The sequence below is a fragment of the Mustela erminea genome, chromosome 11 (genome assembly GCF_009829155.1).
Source record: "Mustela erminea isolate mMusErm1 chromosome 11, mMusErm1.Pri, whole genome shotgun sequence".
NCBI lineage: Eukaryota > Metazoa > Chordata > Mammalia > Carnivora > Mustelidae > Mustela > Mustela erminea.
The window spans coordinates 5,762,515-5,786,780 of record NC_045624.1 but is presented as its reverse complement, the minus strand read 5'-3'; the positions used below and the strand labels follow the sequence as shown (position 1 = coordinate 5,786,780).

The 24,266-nt window shown below is 59.9% G+C and overlaps 2 protein-coding genes across 6 annotated transcripts; both read left to right on the top strand.

The window, feature by feature from the left end:
- Window positions 1–1,645: 1,645 nt before the first annotated feature.
- On the top strand, window positions 1,646–17,746 carry ABCB8 (ATP binding cassette subfamily B member 8). Of its 3 annotated transcripts, none has more exons than XM_032305071.1 (16): window positions 1,646–1,846; window positions 5,711–6,020; window positions 6,381–6,536; window positions 6,613–6,707; window positions 6,825–6,930; window positions 7,702–7,863; window positions 7,956–8,053; window positions 8,169–8,266; window positions 8,629–8,734; window positions 11,637–11,670; window positions 11,884–12,020; window positions 12,155–12,249; window positions 12,400–12,533; window positions 13,476–13,623; window positions 14,957–15,207; window positions 15,865–17,745. In XM_032305071.1, exons 1-16 carry the CDS (start codon window positions 1,752–1,754, stop codon window positions 15,988–15,990), a joined length of 2,151 nt encoding a protein of 716 aa, XP_032160962.1. In that variant the 5' UTR covers window positions 1,646–1,751; the 3' UTR covers window positions 15,991–17,745. The 3 variants fall into 3 exon arrangements, with proteins under 3 accessions (XP_032160962.1, XP_032160963.1, XP_032160964.1); XM_032305072.1 differs by having other exon boundaries at window positions 7,968–8,053; window positions 15,865–17,744; XM_032305073.1 differs by lacking the exon at window positions 5,711–6,020 and having other exon boundaries at window positions 1,688–1,846; window positions 7,968–8,053; window positions 15,865–17,746.
- A 113-nt stretch (window positions 17,747–17,859) lies between these two features.
- ASIC3 (acid sensing ion channel subunit 3) lies at window positions 17,860–23,831 on the top strand. 3 transcript variants are annotated; one of them, XM_032305076.1, is made up of 11 exons: window positions 20,036–20,569; window positions 21,312–21,462; window positions 21,669–21,796; window positions 21,943–22,144; window positions 22,251–22,307; window positions 22,411–22,558; window positions 22,846–22,937; window positions 23,038–23,117; window positions 23,215–23,286; window positions 23,466–23,524; window positions 23,657–23,831. In XM_032305076.1, exons 1-11 carry the CDS (start codon window positions 20,036–20,038, stop codon window positions 23,733–23,735), a joined length of 1,602 nt encoding a protein of 533 aa, XP_032160967.1. In that variant the 3' UTR covers window positions 23,736–23,831. The 3 variants fall into 3 exon arrangements, with proteins under 3 accessions (XP_032160968.1, XP_032160967.1, XP_032160965.1); XM_032305077.1 differs by lacking the exon at window positions 23,215–23,286 and having other exon boundaries at window positions 17,860–20,569; XM_032305074.1 differs by lacking the exon at window positions 23,466–23,524.
- The last annotated feature ends 435 nt before the right edge of the window (window positions 23,832–24,266 follow it).

Genomic DNA, 24,266 nt, shown 5'->3' with positions numbered 1-24,266 from the left:
GGAGGAGGAGGCAGCTAGTTTGTTGGCATGTCCGACGCCATTCCTGAGGCCCTGAATCACCAGTTGTCCTACTGAACACCATTCCTGAGGTGCTGAGTCAGCCACCCAGGTGTCAGGGTCTCTGGGGCTCAGGCCTGAGGACTGTTGTAGGGGACAGTATCCATGAAATAGAGAAACAAAGTGTGTCAGGAGCGTTCACTGGAGGAATGTGGTGGCAATCATGGACTTGCCCACAAAATGGGAGTCCAGACACGCCTGTTTTTCTCCTGTGCTGCCTTCCAGGGATGGGGATTGTTATAGTAGCTCAGGGCTTGCATCATTTTATCCCTGAGCTGCAGGAGGCAGAGCTATGAAAACGAGATTCCCTCCTTCTGGAGGGGGCATCCTAGTGCCCAAGATGGAATCCCACATTGCAGAGGGACTAGGAAATTCCCATCTCTCCGAGACAGCTGCCAGGGTGAGTTTTGTAGGCTTTGCCTGATCTCTCCTCAACCTCACTCACCCCAATATTCCACCACACTCACATTAGGACCCCTCCCATACTCCCAGCCTAACTTCAAGCTAATCTGGCACCTTCTTCTGCCCAATTCCAGCCCAGACTCATCAATGGACAGCCTCCCTATCACACCCCAATTCAAGTGAATTTATTATAAAAAGGGCACTTTTCAGGGCACCTGGGTGGCTCAGTCATTGAGCATCTTCCTTCAGCTCAGGTCATGATCCCAAGGGTCCTGGGATCAAGTCCCACATCAGGCTCCCTGCTCAGGAGAAAGCCTGCTTCTCCCTCTCCCACTCCCCCTGCTTGTGTTCCCTCTCTCCTTTATCTCTCTCTGTCAAATAAATAAACAAAATCTTTTTTTAAAAGAGGGGGCGCTTTTCTCTGCCAGGCACTTGGAGGGGAAGGGGGTATGGATAAATGAGGAGCCACTATCCAGAAAGAAATCACGGTCCATGAGGGCTGTAGCTATGCAAAAAAATCACACACAAGAAATAAATTAATGCTCAGCAGCGATCCAGAACTGTGCGGTGGGAGCCTTAGGCAAGTCACTTGACTGCAGTGAGGAAGGCATCTATGGGGGAGGGGGGGCGGTGCGGGGAGAAGGATCTGGGGTCGCGTCTCTATAAGCTATACAGGACTTCCACACTAGTGGTTCTCAATCATAATTAGGGGACGTGTATCAGAATCATCAGGGTAGTTTTTTCCCAAATACACGTGGCTGCCTCCCCGGGAACTCTGACCTGCCTGGGAGAAAGGGGCGGGTGACAAGGAGCGTGCAGATCTTTTGGAAAAAATTCCCCAGTTTTGTCCTTTCCTCCCCTAGGACCGGCACTCTACACTCCTTGGAGACCCCAGGATATCTGGAGTCCGCCGGCAGCACCCATAGAACACCCCGAGGTCAGCGGCTGGGGCGTTACTATGGATACCCCACCGCGGAGGGACGCCCCGGTCATACACTTGTAAGGTGACCCCAGAGTTGACCCCGGCACTGGGCGGGAGGCAACGCCTCCACTGATCAGCCCCGCCCAGCCTGGGCGGGCAGGCGAGGCTGTCTCCAATCACAGTTCCGGAAGGAGGAGGACCGAAAAGGCTTCCTCCAATCACAGTCTTCGGAGGGATTGACGCGTCTTTCCGCCAGTCGTCGCCGAGGCGCGAAGGGGTTGTCGGGATGGGGGCCGGAGCCAACATGGAGCCCTCAATGGGATGAGGGTGAAGCTGCCGTTGCCGGCTGCTCGTGTAGTCTCGTCCCATCATGTTGGTGCACTTATTTCGGGTCGGGATTCGGGGTGGCCCTGTCCCAGGCAGGCTGCTACCACCCCTCTGCTTCCAGACATTCTCGGCCGTCAGGTAAAAAGTGACAAAGCTCCTGGGAGCGCGGGCCGTTGACCGACGGGCCGTCCGTGGGGCCCGCCGGGAGATGGAGTCCCGGACTCGCGCGAGGCCTGCCGGAAGTTGTAGGCCGGCCCGTGGGTGGAATGTCACTCCCCGGGGCTTGGCCTCAATTATTTATAGCGACGACCCAGGTGCCCGCCGGACACTCGGTGCGTCTGTATCCGTGTGTGGGCTGGACGGAGGGCACGCTCTAGGTCGGTGACCGCGCCAGGTCCGTCCTTCCCACCAGAGGGCGCCATGCCGCACCTGTTGAGCCGTGGGGTCGCGCCGTTCCTGCCCCCTTCCTGTCCTGGTTCTTGGAATTGGTCTGGCAATTTGGACAAAAATTATGAGTGTCCAGAGGCATTTAGTATTGGTGCTGCTCCCGAGATTCAATATGCGCTGAACATAAATGGTTCCTAAATCTGGATCCGTTCTGCAGAGATCAAGTCAATCTAGAAACGCATACATGTGTGTTCTTGTGTGTTCCCTCTACACGTGCTGGTTCAAAGAGAGACACACGCAGGGAGGAAACGAACGTGGACCTGAAACCACGGCTCCAGTGTAAATGCTTTATGAGAAAGGACTAATTCCTTTCGCATCCTCGAGTGAATAACCTGCAGGCCAGCCAGGCAGCCGGCTGGCAGGGGTGGGTGGATGTGAACTTGGGTCATTTGGAAAGCCTATCTGATTGAAAGGGAGCAGGAGCCGGGCCAAGCTGGAGCTAGAAGCACTGTTGCTGGGAAGTAATCCGCCAGTTCTTGGCAGTGACCAAGCCCTGCTTAGAGTCTTAGTTTGGAGAAGATGAGAGAAGCTGGAAGGTAGCCATGGTGAATTATTAAAAAGTTTGAAAACAGTCCTTAGGAAAAAAGAGTTAGGGGTTGAAATCATTTAAACCAGAGAGAAACCCAGGGAAAGACGTCAAATAACATCCAAGTATTTGTGTGTTCACAAGTGCAGTGCCTTTCAAACGTGCAAGTCACAACAAGAGATCATAAAACGAATTTAGTAGGTCAGGACCATTTAGAAGTGAATATAATAGGAGACGCCTATAGAGCATGTGACTTTTGATCTCAGGGTTGTAAGTTCAGGCCCTAGGCCAGGTGTGGAGCCTACCTTAAAAAAAAAATTAAAAAAAAAAAGTGGGTGGCTCAGTTGGTTAAGCGACTGCCCTCAGCTCAGGTCATGATCCTGGAGTCCTGGGATCGGGTTCCCTGCTCAGCGGGGAGTCTGCTTCTTCCTCTGACCCTCTCCCCTCTCATGCTCTCTCTCTCTCACTCTCTCTCTCTCAAGCAAATAAAGTCTTCGAAAAAATTTTTTTAAAAAGTGAATATAATAGAACACATGCGCAACAAATTAGGGGAAGTATTGTTTTGTGAAACATTTCAATTTTGTCTGACATGTTTATTGCCCTGGGTGGCAATGCACAACGTATCTCTTATTGTTGGCCTCAGTAAGTCTGAAACTTTGCAAACAGTACCGTAGCAGGTCAGGTCAAATTTTTCTCTTCTGCCTTTCCAGTGAGGGCATGCACTCAACAAAGAGAAGCATTTGCTGGACATCTGTTATGTGCAAGAGCTCTGCTAAGTGCTGGGAATGCAACGTGAATGGAGGAGAGGTTCCTGCCTCAAGGAATGTAAAGTCTAATGGGGCAATCGGAAGCAGGGTGAGCTTCCCTGTCTAACATTTAAGATAGACCTAAAGTACACAGTGGAGAACAAGACATAAAAACTGGGCAGCTGGAATGGGATGGAAGGAGGCATAACAAGCGGTGGTAAGAAGCCACCCAGGCCTCCCTGGAACAAGGGAAGGATGAGGGAGAGATGCAGTTAGCAGCGCCCGAAAATATGACAGACTATCAGAGTAAAGGGAAAACCTCATTCTATTTATTTTTTATTATTATTTTTAAAGATTTTATTTATTTATTTGACAGCAATCACAAGCAGGCAGAGAGGCAGGCAGAGAGTACGGGGTGAATCAGGCTCCCCGCTGAGCAGAGATTCTGAGGCTGGGCTCGACCCCAGGACCCTGGGATCATGACCTGAGCCAAAGGCAGAGGCTTAACCCACTGAGCCACCCAGGTGCCCCTCTATTCATTTTTTAAAAGCCCCTCCCATCAATAAGGTCATTTGAATCTTTTTTCCCCCAAAGGGAATTTTTTTTTTTTAAGATTTATTTGAGAGAGAGAGCATGCACGAATGGGGGGGAGGGCCAGAGGGAGAAGGAGAAAGAATCTTTAAGCAGAACCCCCACCAAGCATGGAGCCCAGCGCATGGGGCCCAGCACACGGGGCTCGGTCCCAGGACCTTGAGATCATAAGCTGAGCGGAAACCAAGAGTGAGCCACTTAACGGACTGTGCCACCCCGGCGCCCCAGCCTTATCTGAATCTTTGAGCGTCCCACCATATACCCTGGGCCAGGTAACTTCTGCTTCTTGTTAGAAGAAGATCCTGTCCCTCTCCAGCTTTCTCCTCTCTGCTATGATCTTTACGATGTAAGTTGGATTATGTTATAACTCAGCCTAAACGCCCCCCACCCCACCATGGTCCCCATTGTCCTCTAAAGTCCGGGTATTCTCAACGGACTGGGAGGCCTGCGCCCCGCCCACGCCCCGCCCACTCCCCCGCGACGCCACGCCCCTTCTCCCCTGTACCTCAGGCTTCAGCTTCTCTGTTCCTGTCATTTTCCATCTTCCCTGCCTGCATCTGTTCCAAACCCGCTTCCTGCTGCCTAGAGCTCTCCCCTACTCTCTACACGCACACACACACGCACACGCACGCACACACACACACACACACACAGCTGCACTGCCTTCACTTGGCCAGCTCCTTCCCACTCACCCTGAGCCTCTGTAGGAGGGCCTTCCTGGCTCCCTCAGACAGAAGGGCATGCTCTCTGCTCCCTGAGGGCCCTGTCGTGCCCCTTCCCACACTCAGCAAGCTTTGTCACTAGCTGCTTGTCCTCCCCACTAAAACGTAACCTCCGTGAGGGCGATCACGGGGTCTGTCCCGTTTATCCCTGTTCCCAGTGCCTCGCAGCAGAGCGCTGGCATGCAGTAGGCGCTGAGCCCACATGGCCATGGATCCATATGGAAACCATGGGACAGAGAAGGTGATTTTGGCCCGAGGTGACAAGATCTGTCATTTGGATTATTTCATTTTTTCTCCTTCAGCTGATAGGGAATGTGTCGCCATTTCCCCCCATGCGTTGTCCTCAAGGCCTGGGAGGAGCCAGGGTGAGGGCTGCGGTGAGCCGGGACCTGCAGAAAACATGGGGCAGGCCCAGGCCCTGCCACACATGGCCTTGGGCACTGCACACGTGGCCGAGTAGGACAAGCCTGGATTCTGGAATCGCACAGCAGGGGTCTCCTCTTGTCCCTGTTCTGCTGCTGGGGGACAAAGTATTCCAGCTCCCTCAGCCCCTGTGACATTTTCTTTTATCAAGTGAGGGGAAAGGCAGCTCCCTCCCAGGAATGGAGGATTAAACGCAGCAGGCCGTGGACGCAGGCCAGGGGGACCGCTCTGCCAGCCCGGCGCCAGGCACAGGGGTGACGCACTCCCGTCTTGCCTCTCCGAGCCGGGTTCCCCGGGAACTTCTGCGTCCCCATCTGGAAAAGGAGCGCCTGTAGACTAACTGCCATCCAACATGACATCCTGTGATCAGAAAAAGCATGGGTCAGAGATGGTCACTGACCAGAGGGGCCCATGGAGGCTGAGCAGGCCCCACTGTGTCACGGGGAGATGACAGGCTACTGTCTCAGTCCCCCGCTGCCTGACCTGTATGCGCTCCTCTGAGGGACAGTCGGGGCCTTGACCCGTCCATGCTGTTCTCTCCCTGCAGGTCCTCTCATGGCCGCAGCTCCTACCTCCTCAGGGCCGCAGCCCAGCTGAGGTCCCGGCTCCGGGCCCACCTCCCTCGAGCACCTCCACCTCCCAGCCGAAGACCCTGTGCCTGGCGCTGGGTTGGGGGAGTCCTTCTGGGCCCCGTGGTGTTGAGTAAGTGCCCCCGCCTCGGCCTCGTGGCGCTGTGTGAGGCAGAAGAGGCCCCTCCCACCCGCTCCAGACCTTATGCCGGGGAGGCCCGCTTTCACTGGAAGCTCTTCTGGCAGTTTCTGCGCCCCCACCTGCTGGTCCTGGGGGCAGCCATCGTGGTGAGATGCCCCTGTCCTTTCCCCCACGTCTGGGACGGGGAAGGAGCCACTCAGGGGTTGGCAAGCTGTCTGGGCACAGCTTGTCTGCCTCACCAAGTCTCCGACTAGACCCCAGGAAGCAGCAAGGGCTGGCTGGCCTCGGGGACCGGAAGCCGGGGGTACCGGGAGCTCCTCCGCAGAGCAGCTGGGTGTGCAGGGTACGGGGTCCCCCAGGGCCGGCAGCCTGGGCTCTAACCCAGCCATCTCAGAGAAGCACGGAAGCAGCCAAAGCATGAGCAGCTGCAGGGGAGGCGGCACCGAGGTCAGGACCAGGGATGGGGAAGAAGACGGCCCCTTCTAAAGTCTCCCCCACTCCCCAAGCTGGCACTGGGTGCGGCCCTCGTGAATGTGCAGATCCCCCTGCTTCTGGGCCAACTGGTGGAGATCGTGGCCAAGTACACGCGGGACCACGTGGGGAGCTTCCTGACCGAGTCCCGGCATCTCAGCATCCACCTGCTCATCCTCTATGGCGTTCAGGTACAGCGCGGGAGAGGGCCTGGGGGCACCCAGAGGAGCCACCCAGGCGTCCTGAGTGCCCCGGCCTCTCTCCCAGGGGCTGTTGACCTTCGGGTACCTGGTGCTGCTGTCACGCATCGGCGAGCGCATGGCCGTGGACATGAGGAGGGCCCTCTTCAGCAACCTACTCCAGTACTGCCGCCTACGGGGTGTGGGTCGGGGTGGCTGAAGGCCTGGAGGTGGGGCGGCTCAGCGTGAACTCTGTCTCTCTCTTTCTTCTGACCTCCGGCACCCTTGACCTACCATCAGACAAGATATTGCTTTCTTTGATGCTTTAAAGACTGGGCAGCTGGTGAGCCGGTTGACAACTGACGTGCAGGAGTTTAAATCATCTTTCAAACTCGTCATCTCCCAGGTCAGTCCCCCAGGCCCCCCTGTGTGTACACACGCATGCACACACACACACACGCACTCTGTCTAGGGCCGACACACCAAACCAGCCCCATCCTGCCTTGCTGTTGGGCCCTGAGCCTAAGCCAAGTGAGACGCCCGCTGTCTGGTGAGGGTGTGGGTGAGGGAATTGGGAAGTTCACAGAAGGGAGGTGCCGTGGCATCGTCCAAGGTCAGGACAGGCTGTTTCTCTCCTGTTCTGAAATTCTACCTCCCCGGAAAACCTTCCCAAGGACTCAGACAAGAGCTTTCCTGGACCAGCTTGCCAAGAGCAAAATCACCCCGGCCCGCCTTACTCCCAGAGCGCCTGGCATCCTGACAGGTGTTAAGGGGAATGAGTGAAGGCTTCTTACCGTATCGCTGGTGTCCTGTCCTCGTCCACCCACACTGTCACTGTGCCTGCTGGGTCACGCCGGACACTGGCCTGTGGCGGTCCCGGATGACATCCCTACTCAATACTTTTCCTTCAGTTCCTCAAGCAAAAAAGCAAAGCCAACTGGGATTTGTCTGGGGGAAGGATGCGTGGTCCGTAGACATTCTCACCTCGCCCTTTCATGCCTGTTAGTAGGGAAGGAGTTCCATTTTATGACTGGGTGCACTGCCATTTGGCCTCCCAGGGCTGAGACCTATGGCCTTGGCCTTGTGACAGGGTAACGCCGGAGCCAGCAGACCCTTGTAAAGTCCCCCGCCGGGGTGCTGTTGCCAAATGGCCTTCCTGCCTTCCTCCTCTCCCCAGGGGCTGCGAAGCTGCACTCAGGTGGCCGGCTGCCTGGTGTCCCTCTCCATGCTGTCCCCCCGCCTCACGCTGCTGCTGATGGTGGCCACGCCCACCCTCATGGGAGTGGGCACCCTGATGGGCTCAGCTCTCCGAAAATTGTCTCGCCAGTGTCAGGAGCAGGTACCGGCATTTCCTGCCCATCCCTCTCACCTGCCCCGTTTCTCTCTGCCCTGCCATCCGTCCCGGGCTCCTACCTCGCTGTCTACTTCCTGGACTCCTTGCAGGTTGCCAGGGCAACAGGCGTAGCAGATGAGGCCCTGGGCAATGTTCGGACTGTGCGGGCTTTCGCCATGGAGCACCGGGAGGAGGAGTGAGTCCCAGACAGGGAAGGTCTTAAAGCAGGGAGGACTCCCCGAGTGCACCCCACCAGCCCTGCACCCCTACCTGGCTGCTTCCTGACAGCCCTGCTTGGCCTCTGTCCCCAGACGCTATGGCGCGGAGCTGGAGGAGTCCCGCTGTAAGGCAGAGGAGCTAGGCCGAGGCATTGCTTTGTTCCAGGGGCTCTCCAACATCGCCTTCAACTGTGAGTGAGCAAGGCCCCCCGCCCTCGACCCCAGGGTTTGGGAGCACCGGATCATGGCTGGGGATGAGCGTGGAGCAGCACAGGACGGTCCCAGCAAGGCAGGCAAGGGGTAGCTCTCTATGTGCTTGGTGTCCTTCAGACGTCTGTCCAGTGCCAGCTGCCCAAGCCCCCCCACTCCACCCACTCATGCACTCATTTCCAAATGAAGAAACAAAGGCAAGTCTCAATTGAAGTGATTCAGTGACATTTCAGTCAGTCGGAGGCACAGCAGGGACTAGACCTGGGCTTTGACACCTAGGCTGGGCTCTGTCCTGGGCTCCTCGTCACTTCCGTGCTAACCACCTGGCCCTCTCCCCGTGCAGGCATGGTCCTGGGGACCCTGTTTATCGGGGGCTCCCTTGTGGCTGGGCAGCAGCTGACAGGGGGAGACCTCATGTCCTTCCTGGTGGCCTCCCAGACGGTGCAGAGGTGAGTGTGAGGCCGTTCCCCTCCTGAAGGAGCCTGCTGGGTCACGGGACAAGGGGTGGCAGCCTGCTCTGGGGACTGCTGCCCGGCCCCTGGCTGCCCAGTTTCCTCAGGGGAACGAGCTGAGAGCCCCTGCCCACAGCGTCCTGCACCAGCCAGATGTCCGGGAATGCGGCTGTCCTTTTCGGCCACCTAAACAGCTCAGGAGTGCTCGTGATAGCTTTTTTAAAATGAGGAATTGTGGCAAAATGCACATAATGTAAAATGTACCCTCTTGACCCATCTTTAGCGTAGACGTAGGTAGTGTCCCGGGCTCCTACTACGCTGACGTCTCGCCGTCAGCCACCAGCCCTCCTTCGTCCTGCAGACCCGAAGGGCTGGGCCCGTTAACCACTAGGCCCCCCGGCAGCCTCCAGCTCTGTGCTCTGCCCACTTCGAGCGCCTCCCACAAGTTCAGTGGCACAGTGGTTGTCCTGTGACGGGCCTGTTTCACTCAGCATAGCGTCTCCCGGGTGCGTCCATGGCCCAGCCCAGGGCAGGATTTCCCTCGTCCTCAAGGCTGAGTAGGATCCCATGTGTGGACAGACTGTCTTCGCCTCGCTCTTTAAGAGCTCGCTGCGGTCCTCCGCCTGACCTTCCCGGGGACGGGTCGCTCACCCCCTCTCCCGCCCCGCCCATCCTGGAGCTCGGCGTGTTCATGGCTCTGAGGTCTGCCTGCCCCGAGCTCTCGGCTCCCTTCGCGCAAGAACCCCAAGGTCTCCCCTTCCCTTTCTCTCCTGAGCTAAACACGAGCGGTTCCTGCTGCTGCCGTTTCTCATCCCTTCGTCTCCCCCACACGCTGGGTATATATAAAAGTACGGGAAGCACAACTAGATGTTACGATAAATAATTGAAGAGTGAATATGCTGTAATAAATCACCAAAGGGTAGAGAGGGTAGAGACCGGCATTACCGTCAGCCACGGCAGGGAAATACAGTGTCGCCCCGACAGCCCTCCGTGCCTGCCCCTGTGGCACGTGACGCTCATGGCACGCGTGGCCGGGCTGTGCGTCGTGTCTCACCGCCCGCTGCCTCCAGCATCCCTCACCGTCAGCCTCCGCACCGTCCCAGGAGCCCCACCCTCGGCCTCACTTACGTCCGGTGCTCCCTACCGGGGCCCCGTTCAGACTTTCTCTAAAGTTCAGATCCCAAGCGGCCTCATCCCTCTTCCAGCCTGGGCACTCAGAGGCTCCTGACTGTTGTACAGATGGGACATGGCCCCGACCCCAGGCTGAGCCCTGGCCTCTTGCCCTGGTCCCGAGGACCCCGATGAGCCCCACTGGTTCTATTCATACCGTCACCACATGGCCCTCCACGGGCGTGGGGGTGGGGGGCCTCCCTTTCCCAAGCCTGGCCCTCCTCCTCCAGACCCGCCTTCCCCTGGGCCCCCGCGTCCCCCCGTGGCCTGAGTTCAGACCTTTTCCTTCCCTCCGCACTGCTCAGCCTCGCCTGTTAGCAGGGCTTCATCACAAACAGGAAAGCCTGGGGGTCTGTCCGCACTCCCTCTCTCGGGCTGCTAGAGGGAGCTGCTCCCACAGCCACAGGCCTTAGGCCCGTCCTTCTGGGGGCCTGTCACCACAGGGACACTCTCCAGCTTCCACTTTAGAGGAATTAGGTCTATTGTTATTAAGGAGGCTGGTGTATTTCCTCCTGGGGTCCAGCAGGGGCGGGAGCGGAGAGAGGCAGCCTCAACCAGGAGAGCCCATTCTAGATGTTCTTTTTGTGGCACTGGGTCTCTGGAGGAAATGGGGGGCATCCAGATGGACCCCAGTCAGGGTCAGGCTGCCTGGTCTGCATCCAGGCCTGGACCCTGCTAGGAACGGGCTGCCCACCCGCCAGGCCTCTTGGGAGAGCCAGGCCTTCTCGGAGAGCAAGGCCATCACACACTGAGCCGTGGGCATCTGGTTTCTGGTTGCTGCCGGGCACCGCTGCCAGGCCCTAATGGCTTCCAGATCTCTCATGCAGTTTGTTTTCCCTTCTCATCTGCGGACAGCTCACTGTCCTGGCTCTTCCCTGCCTGATGCCTCTGGGCTCACGTTGGCGAATGCCGCTAGCCCTGCGGGCCTGCCGGAACCGCTTCCTTGCGGGCTCCTCCCCCTCCTCACCCTGGAGCTGGAAGAAGTGACTTTCCTCTTCTCAAGAGTCGGTCTTTCCTCTTGGAGAAGGACCTGCGTGCACACTCACAGGCGCGCGCACTGTCGTGGGCTGGCCGACCAGTCAGGGGCTGCTGACCGAGAAGCATGAGTCACCTTCCAGGGCCGCCGGCCCCGCAGGCCAGAGGAGGCGACATCTGTCTACACAGACACGCTCGCCCCGTGCCCCACACCGGGCAAGCCCACACTAAGGAGTCTCTGGAATTTTGTCTTGGGGTCAAAATTAGGAATTAGGGGTGGGTTCCCCACCCGTGGTCCAGTAGCTTTGGTTTTCTTTCTGGGAAAGGATTCCTGTCTGTTTTTCCAGCTTAATTAGCCCTTGCTCCCCTGGGAATCCCATGGCGCTAGATCTACCCTTGCCCCGTGGCGATGGCACCATCCCTCGTGTTCCGGGGCCGGCCCTCAGGCTGCGGGCGGCCTGCCCTCCGAGCCCCAGTCCTGAGGCCCGTGACAGCTGCCAGCCTCGTCTAGCCGAGGAGGGAACAAGGCGAGAGTGTGGCTCCTAGGAGAAGCGACTCGCCGGCAAGCTGTCTAGTGGTGCTGGGTCCCGGGGCTGCCGCCGCCCCAGACTGCAGGAGCGTTCTCGGGGTTCGCCTTCAGGCTGCCTGTTCCCGCCTCCCCGCCAAGTGCAGCTGAGACCCACACCTCCCCTCGGGCGCTGCTCGTCTCTCGGGCTTCTGTCCCCTTTCGCCAGCCTTCCTCTCTTCCTCACAGGTCCATGGCCAACCTCTCCGTCCTGTTTGGCCAGGTGAGTGGCAGTCGGGGGACAGGTGTGGACATCAGACCTGGGCTGGAGTCACGGCAGCAATGTCCCCCGTGTGCTGCAGAAGGCGGTGTCAGACGGAGGGGCCACCCCAAGCCCCTACCCAGCCTGCGTGCGGGAGGCCGGGAGATGGTGCAGTGCTGCCGGCCCTTCCCTCAGACCCCAGCCCTCCCTCACCGCAGATTGTACCCTCCCCAGGTGGTGCGGGGACTCAGCGCGGGGGCCCGAGTCTTCGAGTACATGACTCTGAGGCCGTGCATCCCGCTGTCTGGGGGCTGCCGCGTCCCCCAAGAGCACCTGCGCGGGGCCATCGCATTCCATGACGTCTGCTTCAGGTCAGCATCGGCGGTGGGGGCGGCGGTGTTCCCCCGGGGTCGAGCCCCCCTCGAGGTCCAGTGAGACTTGAGAGAAGACCAGGGTAGTATGGGGCCGGGAACCCGGTCTGACTGAGGCTCTCTCTCGGCTCCAGCTACCCCTGCCGCCCCGGCTTCCAGGTGCTACAGGACTTCACACTCACCCTGCCCCCTGGCAAGATCGTGGCGCTTGTGGGCCAGTCCGGGGGAGGTGAGACGAACCCACTACCATCCCCCGCTATGATTTGTAGGGGGGAGGAGGGACCCCTTCACCCTCCCCAGGGGTTCTCTTTCCTGGCACAATGTCCAGGAACCATGATGCTTCTGTAACCACACCATCTCCCCGACCCCAATTCCCCAGGAAAGACCACCGTGGCTTCCCTGCTTGAGCGCTTCTATGACCCCACGGCGGGCGTAGTGACGCTGGATGGACGGGACCTGCGGACCCTCGATCCCTCCTGGCTCCGGGGCCACGTCATCGGCTTCATCAGCCAGGTGGGGAGAGGAGAGGCTCTCCTCCGTGCGGGCTCACCTAGGACATGTGTCTTGACCCTCTCAGACCCTCTCCCCTGTTCTCTTCGGCGGGGCGGGAGAAGGCTCTGGCCTTCTTCACTGGTCCCCCAGTGGTCAGGGGATCTCGGGCTTCCCCGGGCCAGCCCCCCGCAGCCCTGCCCTCATCCCCAGGGCAGGAACTCCACTTCTCAACGAAACCCATCCAAGCAGGTGGGAAGCTGTTTGAGGATTGCTGGGTTCTCTGATAAACCTGTGGTGTCCAGAGGTCGAGAGACCCCCACACCCCCAAGAGGCAAGGTCCCATGGCCCCACCTGAAGCCCTCAGCCCTACTCCTTTCCTTCTGTTCGAGGTGGTGCTGCCCAGCAAGGGTCCATCTTCTCCCTCTGAGGGAGAAGGGTGCAGAAGGCACCCTTACCTCCTTCCCCTGCAGAAGAAAGCCAGAATGCAGACCCCCACCCCATCTCTCCAGAGAGGAGGGGCTTTGCCAGCCGCCTTCCATCCCACTCCTCAGGGACCCTGTGCCCTGCGGGGAGCTCAGCCTCTTCCCACACTCATAGATTTTCTTTTTTTTTTTTTTTTTTTTAGATTTTATTTATTTATTTGACAGAGAGAGATCACAAGTAGGCAGAGAGGCAGGCAGAGAGAGAGAGAGAGAGAGGAAAGCAGGCTCCCCGCTCAGCAGAGAGCCCGATGCGGGACTCGATCCCAGGACCCTGGGATCATGACCTGAGCCGAAGGCAGCGGCTTAACCCACTGAGCCACCCAGGCGTCCTCAGATTTTCTTACTTGACTTGTAACTTTGAACTTGCTCTACTCGCCCTCCAAGAGGGCAGTTCCGGTGTAGCCAAAATCGCCCTTCCTGATGCACCCCTCTGAGGTTCAGGGCAAAGTCAGAATATCCCGTGTGGATCCCCCACCTGCAGGAGCCAGTCCTGTTTGGAACGACGATCATGGAAAACATCCGCTTTGGGAAGCCGGGAGCCACGGACGAAGAGGTGTATGCGGCTGCCCAGGAGGCCAACGCCCACGAGTTCATCACCAGCTTCCCGGAGGGTTACAACACCGTCGTGGGTGAGTCCCAGGGGGGTTTCCTCCTCGGGTCTGCGGGGCCCATGGTGTGAGAATCCAGGGGCCAGGAGAGGCCTGGCATCAGGGAAGACGAGACCTGTGCAGGCGGACGTGGTTCTGCGGTTCAGCCACACACAGGCTGCAAAGACGGGGGCGCCGCAGGGAGTGCAGGGATGGGGCCCAGCCAGGGACACAAGGGACCCGTGGCGTTGGGACCCTTCAGAGCTTCCCAGGGGCCCCCACGTCCTAAGACCTGACCAGAAACACTGTGGTATTAACCGCCTCAAAGTTCTTACGCTTCTGGCTCCCGTGTCATTCCTGTTCCTTTATTCCTGAATTTGAAAATGTTTCTGTCTAGTTACCCACAGGGATTGATTGGGCTGAACAGGTCTCCCTTCTGACTTAACCTAGAAAAGGGTGTAGATGGTCCTGGAACATTGAAATATCACAGCCTCACACTAGAACATTCTCCATGTGGCTCGCAGCTTTGTGCGTTCATCTCAGAGGGTCTTTTTGCAACCTTTGGGGCCAGGTGTTTCATCTGGAGTCTTGGCCCTGTTGCGGAATGTTCCAGCACACGTCAGGGTGTGGCACAGCTGGGGTTTTCAGCTTTTCTTGGAGCCGATGGCTCAGTCTAGCTGAGCGTCATACCTGCGAAGTGGCACCCCCTTCGTGCCCTGTCTTTAGCCGTCATCCATGGGCAGTGGCTGATTCAGCCGTTTCAGATCCCCCTGCTCAGATCCCACACCACCCCGGGGGAGGAGCTGTCCCCACACCTGTCGGGAGCGGCTCCTTCCATGTACCTCCGACCCCAGCACACTCCCGGGCCCATCTGCGACTCCGGTCCGCCTCCCTGCTCTCTGACCGTGGTCACCGTGGCGCTTTCTCTAGCTCCGGGCAGTCACCTCTGCTGTTTCCTGTGGACATGGTAGACCCCAAGGGTGGTCTTCCCAGAATGCCCCTTGGCAGGCCATCAGCCCACTCCAGGGCCCACATCCAGGTCCTGGATGTCCCCCAGCGGCGGAGACCCAGCAGGCCAGAATAGGGCAGGCCCGGCCCAGCTCAGAGACCCTGCGCTGGTGTGGGAGGGGCATGCGGTGACTCTGGGGTGCACTGAGTCCCACGCATGCGCGGCTCCTGCTCTCTGGTGTGAGTGCGCTCGTCCACTGGCACAGGGTTCTGGGGTCAGGATGCTGAAGCGTCAGAGGCGGGATGAGTGTGCATAGTGCCAGGGAGAGGGTTGGTGTTGGTGGGGGGCAGAAGGGACGTTCCAGGTGGCCCCAGTGCCCCTTTGTGAAGATCGCTTCAGGCCCCCGCCCTGTCCCCTTCCACCCAGGTGAGCGGGGCGCAACCCTGTCTGGCGGCCAGAAGCAGCGCCTGGCCATCGCCCGCGCCCTCATCAAGCAGCCCGCAGTGCTGATCCTGGATGAGGCGACCAGCGCGCTGGACTCGGAGTCCGAGCGGGTGGTGCAGGAGGCCCTGGACCGCGCCAGCGCGGGCCGCACGGTGCTCGTCATCGCCCACCGGCTCAGCACCGTGCGCGGGGCCCACCACATCGTCGTCATGGCCCACGGCCGGGTCTGCGAGGTCAGTGGGGGGCCGGGCAGCGGCACGGTGGGCTGGGGCAGCTTCCGCTGTGGACAGAGTAGAACACGAGTTCAGCAGAGCCGTGGGAGGGGGTGGCCTGGCCCAGGGGCCTGGGGCCGTATTCTGGAAGCAGTACCGTGCGTGGATTCGGGAGTCCCTGCCCTGGTCTCTCAGGTCGCTCTTCCTCTGTCCTGTGGGAATAGTCGAGCTACGACCTGGCTCCCAGGACCAAAGGGAAAGGACTCAGAGAAGTATAGAAGGGCCTAGGGGCTGAGGTCAGAAGAGGCAGCACCAGGGACCGTGAGCAGCGGCCGGCTAGGAGCAGCTCTCCAGAGCCTGGCAATGCAGCGAGGCCGGGAGGCTACATGGGGCCTGGCCCCTAGCACCCAGCTGCTGGTTTAAGTCCAAGCTGGAGTCTGTTAGAGAGATAGAAGGATTCAGATGCCCTTCCAAAATCCGGCTAAATAGAGAGGAGGCGCCAGCAAATACAGAATTGCCAGTGGTGATCTGTAACCAACTGTGCTTTGGGTTCATAGTGTCCCCAGAAGGGACACTGGCTTAGGAGACAGTGAGCCCAATGGCCGATAAGAAGCCAACCCGCCTAGGGCTCTGAACTGGGCTGGGGTGATCACCTCCCCCTCCCCTTCCTCTCTCCAGGTGGGGACCCATGAAGAGCTCCTGACAAAAGGCGGGCTGTATGCCGAGCTCATCCGGAGACAGGCCCTGGATGCTCCAGCTCCTGACGTGCCCGGAGGCCCCAGGAAATGCAACCCCAAGTCCTGAGGTCTGGTCGCTGCCGAGCATTGGTGCCCAGGGCCAAGGCTTAACTCCAGGAGCTGCCAGGGACCAAGCACCCAGGACGGCCAGTGTGCCGGGGTCCAGGCGGCTGCTCTCCCCTGCTCACGATGAGACCTGGGCCTAGCGTTGAAGTGGGGGAGGTAGGGACTGCTTCCATCCACTCCCCGCTCCTGCTGCCAGGCTGCCTCCCTCCTGCCGGAGCCATAGGTCACAGAGGAGGAGGCAGAGTCCCCAGGCCCCCGGTCTGTTCCCTCCTTCTGCCCAGACCCTCTCGTCCCCTCTCAGAAAACCTGCCAAGTCTCCCCTCTACCCGATAGCCTAAAGGTGTCCAGGCCCAGCTGCGGGGAATCTTTCTAAATCAGGCTCAGGGAGTGGGAATGGGAATTCACACTAGGGTGGCCCACACCCATGCCAGGACCTCACCTTCCTGGACCCTGACTCCCCACTCTCCTCTGTCCCCACTGCCTCTCTGAGCCGTGGGAGAAGGAGCCCACCCCTTGGACCAGCCCCTCAAAGCACAGTCCCCGTTCTGAGAACAACTTCCCTCCCTTCCTACTCCCTTAAGACGGTCCTTTTCCTAGATTTCATCCCCACCCCCGCCCCCCACACCCCCACCCAACAGAACAGGTGGGTTGGGACACCGTCCCCCGGCCCTTGGGAAAGGGGTAGGAGGGCAGGGCATGGCATGGTCTGTTCCACAAGGAGCTGGAAGTTTACAGGCTGTCTTCCCGTGGCCCCGGCTCCGTGCACCTGACTCTTCGCCCATGAGATTGCGGAAGCCCCTCTTCGTGCGGACACCCTGCTCTGAACGACCCAAGAGCCGACATGTACCCCCAACTCCAGCCACACGGGTCATACAGTGCTAGGTCAAACTGCGAGGGACAAGTTACAGTTTAGCTCGCAGGCCGATGAAACACAAAATCGGGTGGATTTATCCTGTGGCTCTATCCAAGGACAACGCCATGTTGCCGTGGCGGCCTCGATATGCAGGACAAGCAGAGTCCGTCACGACTGGAGGCCATCAGGGGAGAATATTGGTGGCTCAGGTGTGCAGAGCTGGGGCCGACAGTCCCTGCAGCCTCTTCCGGGTGTGGTTTGGGACCAGATGCTACTCTGGGGACAAAGCACCTGAACATTTCAGCTAAACCCTGGTGTGCTGCCCTGTTTCCTGACGATGAGAGGTCGCATGCCAGGGTGGCCCCAGCCCAGGCAGCGGAGCGTGGGCTCTGCGTGGCTTTGCCACCAAACACCTCCCTAGTAAGTGCAGCCCAGAGCCAGCCTCAGCCCCTGTAGCCAAGCCTGCACGGGCCTGCCTCACCCCTCCTCGAGGGAGAGGCGGCAGAGGCGAGCTTCTCCTGCTCCACCAGCTCCAGCCTCCGCCGCCGGAGAAAATTCCAGGTCTCTTTTGACCTCCTCAGAAGGCCTGTCCAAAGCCTGCACCCGCCCCCGCCCCCGCCCAGCTAAGGAAATAGTGCGATCTGTGGGAGCTGGGAGGCCTCAGCCTCGCCCTCGCCTCCTGCCACTGTCCCCCTTGGGTCACATGCCTGCTGTACTTCATCCTAAGAGTTTAAGAGTCTAAATGGGGTCATATGCGGGGCGCCTGGGTGGCGCAGTGGATTGCGTGTCTGATTCTTGGCTTCGGCTCAAGTCGTATCTCGGGGTCCTGGGATCGAGCCCCATGTTGGGCTCCACGGTCAGCGCAGGCAGCGTCTGCTTGAGATTCTTCCTCTGCCCCCCCTTCATGCGTGCGCGTGTGCATGACCTCTCTCTCTCTCTCAAATAAATCCTTTAAAAGATAATAAACAGGATAATCTGTGGTAAAATACTTCAGACTCCCAATGCTACGGCCTCAGAAGCTGGTCACGTCTGTACAGTAAACTTAGCTACTTCCTCCTTCCAAGATCACGCGCTCATGAAGCACCTACGGCGTGTGCTGGCCTGCGGCGGAGGACGGCCCTGCCCCCGCGGAGCTGCGGTCTTGTCGGGAGGACAGGTGACGGCAGCACGGTGTGGTCGTGGTCAGCTGGCAAACTGTTTATCGTCCCCTCCCGGCCAGGAGCCCGCCAATGTGAACCTGGCAACCTCACACGTTTTGTGCCACAAGATGGAGTAGAAATAAGCTTCAGTAAATAAATTATCGGAGCTAAGCCCCTGTTCTCTCAGGCCAACAATGCAGCATCTCCCTGCTCCCAGATACGTGGCGGCAGGTGAGCGTTTAACCAAATGCAAGGTCAGACACTGACGATGACCAGCCCCAGCTGTGCTCTATGGGGGGCATCTGGCTGACCCCTGTGGCCCTCAGCCCCCTGCTGCAGGCCAGTTGGTCTTAACCTTGCAGGTGGCCGCTCTACTTTTCTGGAGGCGTCTGCTCCAGCTGCTGGGAGTCCAACCCTCACCCAGCCCATCACCCCACCCAGACCATCTGCAGCGTCTTCAGTCAGATGCCGCACTCCGCTCTCTCAAGGCCAGCATTACCAGGTCATCTAGTCCCAAGGCACCCCGGCTGAATCAGGGACACGGTATCTCTTCCTCTAGGAAAGCTCCCCCCCAACCAAGCCCGGCAAGGGCACTTCACTGGCTCAGCGGATAGAGTGTGTAACTCTTGATCTCAGGGTTGTGAGTTCAAGTCCCACACTGGGCATGGAGCCTTCTTCGGCGGGGGGGGTGGGTAGGAAAGGAAAAGAAATAGCACCCCTCTGCAAAACACTGCGCTGTTTCTGACAGGAGTGCGAAACTCCCGCAGTGGGGAACCTTGTGGTATCTACCAAACTACCCATATCGCTGCCTCTTGACCCAGTGGTTCTATTTCTGGGAATTTACATCTGTGCAATGGTATTGAGAGCACCATTGTTTGCAATGGAAGACTGGAAACCCCCCGTATTCATCGTAGGGATGGGATTGGATGGACATTGGTGCATCCACGTAATGGAATCAAACAGCCATTTTCTAAAAAGGGGAAGTTTTCCAGGTACTAGATATTGCATGGTATGCAGAATATGTTTTTAAGTGAAAAAAGATGTGAAATTATAGAGCACCCGTGTTCCCTGGACGGAGGCAGGTAAGCATCCCATGTTCGGCCTGGGATGGGGCAGGTGAGCCCACAGCCACGTTGGCAGAGCCCAGCCTCTCAGCCAGGAGGGCCTCAGCATGGAGAGGTGGGAAGAGGGTCCCTGGAGACAGACCACCCCCCAGGCATGGGATGTGCAGAGCCCTGGCCGTCCAGTGTGGCCTGCTGGGGGCTCAAAAAGAGGAGCCTGCTAGCGCCAAACTTGCCACCGCTTTCCAGCTTGGTCAAGAGCCAGCTCCTCTCTCTGTAAAGGAACAGATTATCTCGAGTGAGGTTAGTGGGAAGGGAGGAGAAGCAAAAGGAAGGAGGGACTGGGCCCAGGGTCAGCAACCGACCCTCAACCCAACCATAAGGGCTGCAGCTGGGAGTCTGAAAGGCCATTAAGTCACCCCCCAGCCCCAACTTCTCTCTAGGATCCCTTCAAGCCTTCCCCGGGATTGCTGCGGTTTTCTGCTGGCGCCTCTGGTCTCCATGGCCGCGCCCCCCCCAACTCACCGCACTAATGGCTCAGCCTGGGCCCCCAGGGACCTTCCCTGCCCCCCAGACTGCTCCGCGGGCCCCCGGCCCCCACACTGCTGTAACCCAATCCTCTGCGGCAGCTCCGGCTCAGCAGAGCAGTCTCCAGCACAGCGGCCCCTGCTTTCCACACCAGCTGCGCCCTACCTGGTCTCTCCCGCCGAGCCCCAGGAGCCCCAGTCCGGCGCTGAGCCTAGTGGAACCCCAGCTTGCTCCTGGAGACCATCGAGCCAAACCTGCTGCACCAGCGCCTCCCCACCTCCCGGTCTGGGCTCCTCTCCCCATCCCTGTCCTCCCCTCGCCTCACCGCAGCGACCCCCGCCTGGCCACCGCAATCCTCTTAGCACCTCCTGGTCCTCAGACTGACCCTCTTTCCTCCTTCCAAGCCCCTGCAGCCTGGTCACCACTCTCTGGCCCTCTCAGTGTCCCCCGCCCCAGGCCTCGGCCATGAAGCCCCATCCCGGGCCAGAGGAGGCTCGGCGGCCGGCCTCGGACATCCGCGTGTTCGCCAGCAGCTGCACCCTGCACGGGCTGGGCCACATCTTTGGTCCCGGGGGCCTGACGCCTCGCCGAGGGCTGTGGGCCACTGCCGTGCTCCTGTCGCTGGCCGCCTTCCTCTACCAAGTGGCTGAGAGGGTGCGCTACTACGGGGAGTTCCACCATGAGACAGCCCTGGACGAGCGTGAAAGTCACCGGCTCACCTTCCCTGCCGTCACCCTGTGCAACATCAACCCGCTGCGCCGCTCCCGCCTCACGCCCAACGACCTGCACTGGGCCGGGCCCGCACTGCTGGGTGTGGAGCCCGCTGACCATGCCGCCTTCCTGCGCGCCCTGGGCCAGCCCCCTGCACCACCCGGCTTCATGCCCAGTTCGACCTTCGACATGGCTCGACTGTACGCCAGGGCCGGGCATAGCCTGGAGGATATGCTGCTGGACTGCCGCTACCGAGGCTGGCCGTGCGGGCCTGAGAACTTCACCGTGGTGAGCTGGTCACGAGCTCGGCACTGCCAGGCACCGGGCTAGCCCCTGTCCATCCGGGACCCGGCATACCCATTCTTGCTAGCCCAGGCTCCTCCAAGACCAGGGGACCTTAACACCCATGCCAGGGATCCTTCCCTTCCCAGCCAGGCCATAGCTCCCCATCCCACCAGGGCGTTTCTGCTCAGCCCAGGAGACTGTGCTCCTTGGGGTCCCCTCCCTGTCACTCATCTGGACCGCAGTGTGCAAGGTCATGCCTCCAAGCACAGGGCACTCACCCAGGCTGGCTCTGGGCCCAAGCTCTGGTCCGAGGAGCCCCTGCTCCTGGGGGTTGGGGGGAATCTAGTGGGACTGCTCTAGGGCAGAAGAGCCCTCTGTGCCGGGGAGACAGCTTGTTTTCCCTCTACCCCTTCGACGTTCTGCTAGTTCTGGAGGAGGGCAGCCGAGACCCACTTCCTTTCTTGCCATTCTCCAAAGAAACACTTGTCCCATAGGCTGTGCCCTGGGCTGGGGAGTGGGAGGTTGGGGAATAGGGGCTGGAGTGATGGGAACCCATGAGAGTCCCACTCTATGTGTCAGTATGAGGGATGGACTGGGGTGTTGAGATGTGGATTCAGTGGTCAAAGAGACCAAAGGGAGGGCAGGGAGAGGAGAGGTCTCATCGTTCTCAAGTTTGCCTGGGGGAAAGGGCTGGCTGGGCTCCTTGTACGCTGGTGAGGTCTGTTCCGTGTCTGCTCACCCACAGATCTTCACCCGGATGGGTCAGTGCTACACCTTTAATTCTGGCGCCGACGGGGCAGAGCTTCTCACCACTCCCAAGGGCGGCATGGGCAACGGGTTGGAGATCATGCTGGATGTGCAACAGGATGAGTATCTGCCCGTGTGGAGGGACATGGGTATGGGGCCCATGGGTCAGGCTGGAAGCGTGGCGCAGTTGGGGTACGAAAGGCTCTGGGAGCAAGAGGAGGCACTAGGAAGGGCCCCAGAGCACATTCTTTCCCGTAAAAAGGGGGCAGGGTTGGTGGGTCACAGTCCTGGGGAGGGAGGACTGTAGCAGGGGGTGTCCTGAGACACAGGCCTCAGGGTCCCCTTTCCCCTGCAGAGGAGACCCCGTTTGAGGTGGGGATCCGAGTGCAGATTCACAGCCAGGAGGAGCCGCCCACCATCGACCAGCTGGGCTTCGGGGCAGCCCCTGGTTACCAGACCTTTGTGTCCTGCCAGCAGCAGCAAGTATCCCTACCTACACCCCGCCAAGGCCCCCAAGCCCCGCCTCCACCCACAGCACCTCAGAGGGTTGGGGGGTTCCCCACTCCTCTGCCCGCCAGCACGGTGACCCCCACATTGTACCTGGTGCTTCCTTAACCAACCAACTACAGCTGAGCTTCCTGCCACCACCATGGGGCGACTGCAGCTCCGCATCTCTGGACCCCGATTTTGAGCTGGAGCCTTCGGATCCCCTGGGTCCCCCCAGCTCCAGCGCAGGCCCCCACTCTCCCTATAGTCTAATGGGGTGTCGTCTAGCCTGTGAGACGCGCTATGTGGCTCGGAAGTGCGGCTGCCGAATGATGCATATGCCTGGTAAGGGGCTGGTGGGGGCGGAGGAGGGGGTTCCGGGTCGGGCCGGGGCAAAGGGGCCCAGAGCGGGGCCAGTTCCTGAAGCTGTCTCCTCCCCCACCACCCCAAGGCGGCGCGCCAGTGTGCAGCCCCCAGCAGTACAAGGACTGCGCCAACCCGGCGCTCGGTAAGGCGCGAACTTCTCCGTCAGCCCCGCCCCTGCTCCGCTCCTCCCACGACCCGGACCCCGCCGGGCGGGTGGCCCTGACCCAGGCGACTGTGGCCCCTAGACGCCATGCTGCGGAAGGACGCGTGCACCTGCCCCAACCCGTGCGCCAGCACGCGCTACGCCAAGGAGCTCTCCATGGTGCGGATCCCGAGCCGCGCCTCCGCCAGCTTCCTGGCCCGGAAACACAACCGCAGCGAGGCCTACATCGCGTGAGCCGGGCCGGCGGGGGGGCGGAGCGGGGCGGGCCCCCCCTGCGGGCGAGCCTTCGTGCGCACACCCGGGGGGCACACCAGTGTGCACGTCACCACCGGGCTCCTGGGCCTCTGACCCAGCTGTTTAACCTTGTGACACCGTCTCTCCTGCAAACGGGGTCCATGACGCCGGACCCAGGTCTCTTAAAGGAGTCCCAGACGGGAAGCAGGTCGCGCACCTGTTTCCTCCCAGCAGCCGGCACCAGCGGGTGTCCAAAGAGCTTTCCTGCCCTCTTTTCCTCCAGAGAGAACGTGCTGGTGCTGGACATCTTCTTCGAGGCCCTCAACTATGAGACAGTGGAGCAGAAGAAGGCCTACGAAGTGTCGGAACTCCTCGGTGTGTGCGCGCGCGGGGGCCCACACAGGGCACCCAGGAGTCTGGGGAGGTGTGGGCAGGGCAGGTGGCTGTGGGCTGATGGGTAACCTGGGCTCCACAGGTGACATTGGGGGCCAGATGGGGCTGTTCATCGGAGCCAGCCTGCTCACCATCCTTGAGATCCTGGACTACCTCTGTGAGGTGAGCCTGAGCCCCAGCTGGGGGAGGGGAAAGGAATCAGGCCACAGGACCTGGAGCAAGGTGTGCACTGGCCACCTCCCCCACTGCTTGCCCCTAGGTGTTCCGGGACAGGGTCCTGGGATACTTCTGGAACCGAAAGCACTCCCAAAGGCATTCTAGCACCAATCTGGTAACAATCCCTTCTTCTTTGTCATCTCCAACATGGGCGCTCAGCCCTTCCCCTGAAGCCTAGAACACCATCCCTGCCCAGCTGAGGACAGAACGGTGGGGGAGGAGCGTGCAGTGACCTCGGCGGGTCCTGGGAGGGAGGACTCCTCCCCACCGCTGACCCTTTCCCTCCTCCCACAGCTTCAGGAAGGGCTGGGCAGCCACCGAACCCAAGGTCCCCACCTCAGCCTGGGCCCCAGGTAACAAGAAATGGCTCCCTATTTCAAGGGAGGAGGGGCAGGTCCCATCTAGAGGGTGCCATTCAGGTTCAGGAGGGCAAGGCAGTGGGTACACGGCCTCCCGTCCCAGCGCTGTGGTCTGGGTCCCACCAGGCCTCCCACCCCTCCCTGTGCTGTCACCAAGACTCTGTCTGCCTCCCACCGCACCTGCTACCTCGTCACACGGCTCTAGACCTGACGTCTGTGTCTTCAGGGCTGCACCCTCACATCCAGGACGTGCCCTGCCTGCTCATGTCTCTGCCCTCTTCACCCCAAATAAAGTTCTAGTGCCTCAGCCTCGGCTGGTTCTCTTACAGGCAGACTAGTCAGGCCAATGTCAGCCCTACTCAGGCCCAAGAAGACCTCTGCCAGCCAGCATCTGGTAGGCAGTGTCTGAGACGCAGGTGAGTGGCAGTCCACCACCGCAGATCTCTCTGGGAGAAGAGTGATAAGACGGCACGTGTCCTTTGCAGCCCCGTGTGAATGGGCTCATCAGAATGACATGTGAGACAGGTGTCAAGTCAGAGAGGAGTCAGGGAGGGGGCAGTTATGTTGGAGAACGGCTGGAAGAAGGCTCTGCCCAGAGTCTGGAGAGAAGTAGGAGGAACTACCTACTTCCAGGAACACAAGCTGCTGTCCTGCTGGGAAGATCAGGCCTCTTTGCTCATATCTGGGACCAAGGGCCAGCACACCACCCATCTCCATGGGAACAGCTGTGCCCCCA

What these genes read in the sequence shown, in the direction of transcription:
- ABCB8 (XM_032305071.1), top strand. Translation starts at nt 1,752, where the DNA reads ATGTTGGTGCACTTATTTCGGGTCGGGATTCGGGGTGGCCCTGTCCCA. An exon ending in ATGGAGCACCGGGAGGAGGA is followed by an intron (nt 8,054 to 8,168) that starts GTGAGTCCCAGA and finishes CTCTGTCCCCAG; the next exon opens with ACGCTATGGCGCGGAGCTGG. An exon ending in TGTGGGCCAGTCCGGGGGAG is followed by an intron (nt 12,250 to 12,399) that starts GTGAGACGAACC and finishes CCAATTCCCCAG; the next exon opens with GAAAGACCACCGTGGCTTCC.
- ASIC3 (XM_032305074.1), top strand. Translation starts at nt 20,036, where the DNA reads ATGAAGCCCCATCCCGGGCCAGAGGAGGCTCGGCGGCCGGCCTCGGAC. An exon ending in TGTCCTGCCAGCAGCAGCAA is followed by an intron (nt 21,797 to 21,942) that starts GTATCCCTACCT and finishes AACCAACTACAG; the next exon opens with CTGAGCTTCCTGCCACCACC. An exon ending in CGAAGTGTCGGAACTCCTCG is followed by an intron (nt 22,938 to 23,037) that starts GTGTGTGCGCGC and finishes TGGGCTCCACAG; the next exon opens with GTGACATTGGGGGCCAGATG.